At 46.0% G+C, this 10,183-nt stretch overlaps 1 protein-coding gene across 1 annotated transcript in view; it reads right to left on the reverse strand.

The window, feature by feature from the left end:
- Window positions 1-564: 564 nt before the first annotated feature.
- Window positions 565-10,183, reverse strand: part of LOC310810118 (adenylate cyclase 9) — a gene marked incomplete at its 5' end in the record, with an annotated part of 30,621 nt that continues 21,002 nt past the window's right edge. Inside the window, 9 exons of the mRNA XM_083677759.1 lie at window positions 565-5,286; window positions 5,472-5,495; window positions 5,800-5,942; window positions 6,190-6,349; window positions 6,745-6,950; window positions 7,749-7,851; window positions 8,113-8,396; window positions 8,682-8,792; window positions 10,116-10,183. The exon at window positions 10,116-10,183 is cut by the window's right edge and continues 117 nt beyond it. Of these exons, the coding sequence (XP_083533885.1) occupies window positions 3,921-5,286; window positions 5,472-5,495; window positions 5,800-5,942; window positions 6,190-6,349; window positions 6,745-6,950; window positions 7,749-7,851; window positions 8,113-8,396; window positions 8,682-8,792; window positions 10,116-10,183 (2,465 nt within the window). The 3' untranslated portion in view covers window positions 565-3,920. The remainder of the gene's footprint in view (window positions 5,287-5,471; window positions 5,496-5,799; window positions 5,943-6,189; window positions 6,350-6,744; window positions 6,951-7,748; window positions 7,852-8,112; window positions 8,397-8,681; window positions 8,793-10,115) is intronic.

Genomic DNA, 10,183 nt, shown 5'->3' on the forward strand with positions numbered 1-10,183 from the left:
CAGGACAATCGAAACACATCTCCCAAAAACTCACTTTATTTGTTTGTTTTAACCTTCATTTGCAGACCCCTCCAAAAATGCAGCGTGCTATGTACAAAAGACAGTCTGAAGGAGGCCAAAGATTTACCTGCCAGAACCTGACTGTACGGTAATATGAAATAAGGACCAAACAGAAATCTAGCAGTTGCTTTCCCTTTGTGTGCTGATGGGGGGGGGGGGGGGACAACAATACCATATAGGATCCTTTAACAATGAGAGATCTATACCCTATAAAGAAGAAGTGCCAGGATATGTGTGTGATATGTCCTTTTGTACTATAGGTCATCTGAGATGGACTTAGTGGACACAAATGTCCAAATTCAGCACACAATCCCTCTGAGGTTAAAGCAATCTTCTACAAACACACTCATACAGTTACACAAACAGTCATACAGGTACATACACACATACATGCAAGCAAACAGGCCACAGATACAGTATAATTCAAATGTTGTTTTAACACCTTTCCCTCTTATTTCTCTCCATTTTAACAATGTCATAATCTGGCACATGCACATGTATAAATAATAATAAAAAAAAATGTTCATACAATATAAATGCATATGTACATACAGAGTGAGTGTGTTGTGCAAATGTATACATATCAGAACAGTAAGTATATAAAAGATCATCATTATCAAATGATCATCAATGTGCACAACAATAAATAGCAAATGAAAGCAGGAGATAAGGCTTGATTAATGACACTCTTTGGCATCAAAAACAGTTCCAATGTGCCATTCAGTTATTTCATCCAATTTTGTTAACAATTACATTGTGAAAAACATCATCTCAATTCCATCAGCCAGGGTATTTTTATTTTTTTTGCAGTGAAGGCAAGTTAATTCTAAAAAAAAAAAAAAAAAAAGCTATTTTGAGGTGTGGACACTAAGATCCACCACTTGAGAAAGAGCCTTGAATGGAACTAACCACGTTTTTTTCCCTTTGTCTCCTAAGAGGCCATGTACAGTACTAATCCAGCAAAAACAAAACATATCAGGACACCATAGGTTAATAAACAGAACAAATAAAAACATTTCTCAAAAGTCTAAAAAATGTTAACATGTCTGCGCTTTATCGTGCACACCTGTGTCTAAGACCTCAATTAAGCAGGTTCTCCTTGCTAGAGACGTTTCGCAAGATTACACTGTACTAGTTTTTCTATCTGATATTTTTGGGTTTTCCTTTATTGTCGTACATAGAAACTGGGCGGGTTACAAGGGTTGTGTGCTCATAGTTGCTAATGATGTTCTTTTACTTTTGTGAATTATTGCACTTAAAGTGACTTTGCCCCATTTGAGCAACTCTACAGAGTACAATATCATCTAGCCGAAACAATATTGTATCTTTTTTGTCAATGTGGCAGTTGTGTAGCAAAATGTGGCAACAAACTGCAATAACACAATAACATCAATCAATCTAAATGTTTGAATTGAAATGATTGCTCAGAATGTTATGTATAAGAAAAGGCACAGCTCAAATTCATATAAAAAGAGAACAATTTGCATGAGAAAAATAAACATCGATCTACAATATGTAAGCCCTACAAATGTACAAAAGCTGTACAAAAAAAAGAACAGTTTTGAGAAACTAAAAATGTTATATTTAGAGTTGATAAGGAAAGGATATTCATACATGACTAAAAAGGCACTAGCAAACTTTTGCAGTACACACAAGGAACCATAGTAAAACAAATACTCACTACAAAAGAGAACTTTTAAGTGCTGCAGTTGAAATAAATTACACTTTAAACCAAAATGGTTGCTTGGATACATCATCTCCATAATTTGTCCACAACATTTTAGCTTTGAGTCTTTTACAAAAAGTATTATACTCATTAATTTATGGATTGACAGTCTTTACAGGGAAAGCGTACATCTTTTTAGGGTTTCACATCTGTCTTTGAGGACACCTGCCTGTCTGTGTTGAAAAGGAATATAAGACACTACGGTGGGAATAATCATTTTTCTCTTGCTCCTGAGCACACAACCCTTTTACTAAAACAAAGAGAAAGACACATGACAAATACTTTTCTACAGACACTTGCAGTTGGAGGATGCACTATATAGTTTATCAAAAACAATTCGCTCAATAAATCATCTCAAATAATGAATGATGCCTACCATTCACATCAAAGTAAAGTAAAAGAGAAACAACAACTTAATCCAAAGTCTGAAAATAGGTAGTAATGAATACAGAACATGCTAACCTTGGTAGGTGTCACAAGTTACATCAGGAACTTCCTTAAGTGCAGTATCTGACTGGATCAAAGTGACAACAGCATTAACAAATGAGAAATCAGGTGTATTCAGCTTGCACTCATTTCCCTAAAAAGTTTTCAGTCATTGAGGAAAATGAGTGGGGCTTGGGACTGGCTAATCAAGTATTTAAAAACCAAATCAGCCATGAAGAAAAACTCAATATCAGGACTGAATGGCAATGCTTTAGGTGGGATCACTGTTGAAGACCTCAGCCCTTTAAGATACGATTTTTGTTCAGCTGTGGCTTCCCTCATCTCTCTAGACTTACATTTGCAAGTGATCCTATCCCCAATCCAAAAGGGCCAATCTGTATGCAAACGTGTCTGTTCCCACTAGCACATGATGTCATCTAATGATTTCAGAGGTTTGTTCGCTAACTGTACAAGAAGCAGGCACAGCTAAAGAGGCTCTAAAGATACAGTGCCCAGTGACTACAATTGGCATTCCCATAAGAAGAGATAGCCTACGACTGGGAGGCTGTAACATCATCTACCATGTGGAGCTTAAAGTTAACTTAGTTCGCTGAATTGCTGGGCGATCATGCTAGTGTAGCTGAGGCTGAGATTCCACAGTGCTATGTGAGACAAAGGTCCTAACCAGAGCTGGGAAAAGCTGCCACATCAGCAAGAGGGATTTCATTATTTCTTGATTACAGTCCAGACCTCTTAGTCATCCTCCAGTTTCATCAGTTACAGAATGGCAACTCGCAGGCACCTCTCTACAGGAGACTGTGGACGGCAGTTAACATTGCAGACGCACGCACACACATGCACACATGCACGCACGCACACACATGCACACGCACACGTTTGTTTGTCTGAGAGCATTGTGCAAGGCCTGTGCTTTTCTGAGACAATGTCTGTTTTTCATTGTGAACATCAGAACAATTTAGGAGCCAGAAAGGTATTGTCCTCAGGTTGTGCCTGAACTTGAGGCTGTGTAACTTATTCCCCATATAGATTCTACATCTAAACATTATTATCTTCTTGCTTCTCTTTATAACCTTCCTGGCAGAGGGAAACATTTTTAACATTTCACTTTCTTGATTATTGTAAACTGCTCCGAGCAGAAGGCAAAAGTAATAATAACAATGTGACTACACAGACCAAAATAAAGACACATTGTAACAAGACAAAAGATTTTTCTAGATTTTCTTTCCCTTTACATCTCTTCCTCTTCCACTATCTAGAACTGCTTTGTCTACACATTATGCTAAAGGCACTTAATCATACGTCCAATGAAAAACAAAGTCAAACAAAAAGAAGAAGAAACGCGAAAAGTCAAGAAATGTAAAGGTGTTAGTGAGAATCAAGTAGATCATAGGAGGCAATGGGATCTGTAACAAAATCTCTCCATTCTTGCCCTCTGTCTTACTTTCAACCCTTAATGTGATCCACACAATACCCTGTACTTACAATGTCAGCCCAAAGACATGGAAAGTGAAAGACAACAGAGGGCTCAGAGGCTGGTTGCTGTCAGCATTCCTGGGTTTCCTCTATACTCTCCTTAGGCCTCTGTGCTGGGACTACAAACATGCCTTTTTCGTAAAACTACATCCGGCAGGAACACAAGACTTAGCTTAAAGGGTAGAAGGCTAATGAAAAAGTGCTTAGATACATTTTACAGTCTAGTTAGCTCGCCGATGTCGTCGTCGTCCTCCTCCTCTTTGTCTTTCTCCGTTTTCCTCCCTGATGCAGTTGTAGCATCCTGGGTGGGATTTGTCTGGACAGGGACAGACACCACAGGGTTAGGTTGATTGACGTTTGCTGAAGGAGGAACACTTAGACTAGTGATGGGCAGAGATGCCAGGCCGACATGGGACGAGGAGCGCCTGGCAGTAGTCTCTGTAGTAGGGCCTCTCTCCCGACTGTCCGACCTGTTTCCAGACTCTACCATCCCTCTGCCATGTCCCAGGAGGCCTGTGACCATCCCAGGGCTGGTGGTGGGAGAAGTGCTACTGGGCACAGCAGTAGCAGAAGTGGTCGCTGCTGCAGGCACCATGTTAGCGATCTCATCGGTCGGTGAGCGGCCGATGCTACCGTCCACCTGCACCCGGATCTCCGGGGAGACAGAGAGCTGGTATTGAGGCACCGGGCCGCTGTCGGCACACTTGGGAAACAGGAAGGTCTTCATCTGACCTTTGCCCTTGACGTTGACGGTGCCGCGGTAGTCAAAGTCATAGTCCATGCCGCTGAGCACGCAGTAGCTCTCCTCGCTCACCTGGACGCGGCACTCCACGCCCGTGGTGTCCATGCGGCTGGCGATGTTGACCGTGTCGCCCCAGATGTCGTAGAGCAGCTTGGTGGTGCCGATCACCCCTGCAGTGAGGGGCCCGTGGTTGAAGCCGATACGCAGCTTGAACTTGAAGCCCAGCATGTTCTTGTTGAAGTCGTCCACCACGTGCATCATCTCCAGTGCAAAGTCAAACAGAGCCCTTAGGTGGGCGTGGGGGTACCCCGCTTCCCCGCACTGCTGCGCGTTCAGCCCTGACGCTGCCATGTACGAGGCGCCGATGGTCTTGATCTTCTCGATGTTGGTGAAGGGAGGCTTGCGCAGCAGCTCGTCAAAGTCGCCGATGAGCTCATTGAGGACGCGGTAGCACTCCTTCCCGCCCTCGTAACTCTCCTCGTAGAACTCACTGAAGTTGACAATGCTGGCAAAGATGACGGCCACGTTGTCGTGGTTCTTGGAGTAGCTCTGGGTGACCTTCAGCTGCTCGGCCACGTGGATGGGGATGATATTACGCAACAGCCAGTCGGCCTGGTCACGCATGTTCTGGATCTTGATGCGGTGTTGGTCGGCCTCCACGTTGCCGTGGTAATGGAGGCGGTAGCTGACCTCAAACTCACGGTTGAGGAACCAGACGAGGAGGAGGAGCAGGAAGAATGCCACGCACGCCTCTGGGCCCAGCAGGTCCTGGGGGCGGGGCACTGGGTCTGGCTCTGCAGGTGTGTCAATCACGCTGCTGTTGGTCTGGTCACTGGACCTGGAGGAGAAGGAGAGGAAGGTAAAGAGAGAGGAAGGGATGGGAGGCAAGGGAGAGAGGGAGAATGGACAGGGAGGGGAAGAGAAGGAGATGGGAGATGGATGGTGAGAGAAAATCAAAGGTGTGAATGGAGATGCATACAAAGAATACTGGCAGGCTATATCAGATCTTCTCATTCTACTCACCAGAAATATAAACTGTTGGCAGCACTGGAAGACAAAAGGAAACAAAATACAGAAGTTATACAAGGACGTGCAGCAGACAAGTCAAATGCTGAAGGTTCCCTATTCATAATTGTGCTCATATCAAACTCATTGCTTGCAGGGTTGAGGGTTGAAAGAAGTTGCAGTAAACATGATAAATCATCGTCTTTCAGTGTCAAAACATCAGTGATCTCCGTGTGGCCGCATTCCTGGCATGGAGCCTGATTTGTCCCCATGCAAAGTGCTTTGAGACCTCGTGTAGGGTGTTACTTGTATTAATTGATGATGATGTGTTGTGACAGTCTCTGACCTGCCGGGGGGGCTGAAGAGCAGGCCGAGCAGCACCAATCCCACCATGGTGGCCAAGGCTGAGCGCATCCAGCAGCTCAGCTGACAGAAGTTACAGTACTGGATGATGGCGATGATGACAGCACAGCAGGTGAACATGGTGAACTAGGAGACACAGGGAAGCAAACACCAAGTGAATAAAATAGATTAGTTGATAGAATAGACACACATACACACACACATTATAGACTCACACGTACATGCCATATGAAATCAAACTTTTGAAAAGGCTAATATCTTTCCTCTCCTTCGTACAGGGAATTGAAATATCTGCCTTTCTGTATACATCACTATACTGTTTCTATTCCATTCATGTATCCCCAACAGCACCCTCCCTCCACCTAGAGGTCACCTGTATGGAGAGGTGCATGTCACAGGTGACGTGCGAGAAGACAGACAGAGCAGGCAGGGACACCAGCACGGCCCCGACCAGGTGACGAGGGACCCAGCCGGAGATGGCTCTCAGCAGGGTCCTGGTGCAGCTCATCACATTATCCAGGTAGAACGCCATACTGAGGGCAAAGTGAAAAGACGTATAGCTTCAAATTACGAGGAGTGCCCAGGGCTATGAGTAAGTTTTCCATATTGCTAATTTACAACTAGCAGTTCTTTTAGATCAAAAAATGTTAGGAGGGGGGGCTAGGGGGAGACTTTGACCTGAGCATAAACTGCTCCCCCCTCAGTCATCTTCCCTAATTTTCTCCCTCCTGCAAAACCTCTCTCCGTATATCAAGCACCTGAGCCCCATCTCCCTCTCCTTTCCTCCCTCCCTCCCCCATCCCTCTGACCGTATGGATAGCACCAAGGCCCCCTCTTTTCCTTCATTGCCCTTTCTCCTCCTTTCAAAGCCCTTTGCCTTTCTACTATCCCTCCTTAACCCTCCTTCCTCCTCCTCCCCACCTCTCACCGTACGGAGAGCACCAAGGCGAGTGTCTCCAAGAGGGCAGCGATGACTGCCAGTATGAGGGCGGGCGTGGGCAGGCTCTGGGTGAGCAGGGGTCTGAGGAAGCAGGCCAGGGACAGGGCCAGGAAGACCGAGCAGCACAGCAGCATATCCAGGAAGGAGCTGAACGTGGGGCTGGCAAAGGTCTGCACTGCCGACGGAGTCTCCACCTGACAGACAGAGAGAGGGAGGGAGGGAGAGAGGGAGGGAGGGGTGGGGGGGAAGGGGGAGAGAGAGAGAAAGATAGAGGGAGGAGGGAGGAGGGAGGGAGGGAGGGAGGGAGGGAGGGAGGGAGGGAGGGAAAAAGTTTGATTGAGGGGTAGAGGAGGAAATGAAGAAGAAGAAGTAGAGGGAAGGAAGGATAGGGAGAGAAGGAGAGGGAGGGATGTTGAAAGAAGGATACAGAAAGAGGCATATGACAGAGAGAGGACGAAGAGAGAAAGGGTTAGTCAGATGGTGAGTAGTAAAAGGAATTGAAGCAAAAGAAAAAAAAAAACTCATGTCATAAACTGTATTAAATGCATCATAGGTTTAATACAATAGATTGCGACATTACACATGTTGAAGTGAAATTGTGAAAGTGTAATTCCATGTCAAATAAAACTAATACCGTCATAAACTGTAATTCATTATGAGTATCATGAAACTGACATCTACATGTTAAAGTTGGAAAATGTGATTCCAAGGCTACACCAGCAGGGGGCAGTGCAAGCTAAAAGGGGAACCTTCAGTGAGGTCTTGCAGTGATTTCCCTTTGCCGCAGTCCTGACTGGTCATAGCGCAGTGCCCACAGGTTACTCAGACAAAACACAGACACACAGACGGACAGGCGGGTGGAAAAGCAGTGGCAGTAATGATAGAGTGTTTTCACAGACAGGTTCAAAGTCATATACTCAGGATGACTGACAGACTGATCACACAGACAGACAGACAGACAGACATACAGACAGACACAGAGGGACCCCCACCTCCTCCTGGTAGCTGGTCCTGTAGGTTGACTCCAGGGTCTTGTCCAGGAAAGTGTGGCTCAGTTTATTGATCGGAGGCTTGAAGAAGTAATCCTTCATCAAACTTTAGGACAGATGAACAGATGGACATAGTATAGAATGAGTATAACTAACCTTAACACTCTAGGGCTTAGCCAGTTTGGACTGATTGTTATTGCAAACAGAAATGCACGACACAGAACAGATACTTTACATTCTCCATTCCACAAGATAGACAAATGTGCCTGTTCTATTAGAACATTGCGTTTCTATCTTCAACGCTCCAGCACAAGGCCTTAGAATTCCTCCTCCCATTAACAACTACGCACCGCAGGTTTCCTCTCACCTGTCCTCTTTGATGACATCCACAAAGTGGGCGTCACTCCTCTCTCTGAAGTTCTTGGAGCGCAGGGGGATGAGGGCGGAGTGGTCCATGCCCATGCCCATCCCCATGCCCATGCCCATGGCGCCCCCACCCCACTTCTTCTCCTTCTCTTGCAGCATCTCACACAGCGAGGTCTGGCTGTTGGTCAGGGGCTCCTCCAGACGAGGACTCAGCAGACCGTTCAGGGCCTTAGTGCTCCAGCCTACGGCGGCCTGGGAGGGACATCTGAGAGATGAGGTGTCCTGCTATAGAAAGGGCGGTGGACGTAATGCAGAGAGAGGGGAGAGAGGAGAGGAGAAGGGAGGGATTAGTGTCCGACTTGAGTTCCTGGGTGACTGTGAAAATTTTCAGTCACAAAGTGACTGAAAATTAGAATTAGTTTAGTTTGATAAAAGTGATGCCAGGTTGGGTAACTGAGACCAAATGTGATAACAAGCATCACGTGGTAGGTTTGAGTTTAGGTTTGGTGAACTGGTGTTGGTTTGGGTTGGGTTGGTTATGGTCCCAGTGACTAGAGTTCAGAATCCAACCTTGCTGCTATTGGTCTTGTGGTCATCATGACAACCGTTCTGCACCGCCCCTTCCTCCGGAACCTGATCCTCCCCTGGCATCAGAACCACACTGCAGGATAGACAGGGAGACTGGAGAGAGAGTGAGAGAGAGAGAAAAGATCAGTAAAGGTTGATAGAGGAGAGAGATAGAGACGGACAGACACAGTTGACCAGAGAGAGAGAGAGGGAGAAGCAGACAGACAGAGACAGAAGGACAAAGAGATGGACAAAGAGAAATGATGGGCTACTGAAAATGATGGGCATCCATTGTGAGAGAGATAGAAAGACCGCACCGACTCAGAACTCTGCACTTCACCACTAATTACAATCACAATGATAAGTGTTAAACTAATTTTCGATGTAACATTGGGCAACATAATCAGATTCAATGCAGACAATGCCAACAGCAATCACAGTTCCACTGAGAGACAGACCCCCGGACGGTAGAAGAGGGATGGCCAGGCTGAAGGTTTTTGTTCCCATCCCACTCTCTCTCTCCCTCCTCTCATCCATCTCTTCACAGAATCGACCGCGATAGATAGGTACACTCGTATAACGATGCATGGATGTTCAAGGTAGTGTGTAACAATGTGACGCACGCACACGCACACACACACGGACACACACACACACACACACGCACACGCACACCCACAGATGTTTACTACACTTGCCAACAAAACCCTGCACACAGGAACACAGGCAGGTCTCTGTGAAGATCATTGAAGCTCTCAACTAAGTGCTTATAAATATAAGCCGGATGAAAAGGCTTCAAAAGAGGAGTCATTAGCCAAGCTAGAGAGCCAGTGAAGGGCTTTCCTTTCCTTCTCTCCCTGCGTGAGTTATCTCATTAATGCACCAAGGACCCTGCCGCCTGCCCGCCTGCCCGCTCGCCCCCCCACCCCCTCTCCTCTTCACTCTACATCCGCCTTTCATTAATGAGACCCCCACAGCTAGGGTAGTGGCGATATGGGGGGCTTACAGTGTGACCAAGGGGGGCTAATTGGGGTGCTTTAAAAGGCTGTGTGAAAGTAATGCGTGTTATGTATGGTTGAGGCTGGTTAATGATAAAGACAGAGCTACAGTGAGCCTTCATTAGACCTAGAATGTGCTGTCTGGGATTGGCTGACACATTCACCTTAGAGGAGGAGGGGATTGGTACTGTGGGTGGATATTATGTCATGAGTTGTGTGTTGGGAAGGACATTTGACTTCTATAGAGGAAAACTGTTTCACCACCTAGGTCCTTTTTTCAAATTAATTCAATAAGGCTTTCTTACTGTATAACTATCATTCTTCCACAATGGAAAACCCAGCAGGTAGACTACCTTAGAGATCTGAGCAAGCACAGACCTCACCATCCTACCTGTGGCCTCCCCTTATCCCCAGTCGTGCCAGTGAGTCTCTGACTCACCTTGGCCCTGTCCTGGGTTCCATGCCCTTGAGGCAGGGTGCAGGCTGAGGCGGTGCCATCGGGGGTGT

This window comes from Argentina silus, assembly GCF_951799395.1.
Source record: "Argentina silus genome assembly, chromosome: 9".
Classification (NCBI taxonomy): Eukaryota; Metazoa; Chordata; class Actinopteri; order Argentiniformes; family Argentinidae; genus Argentina; species Argentina silus.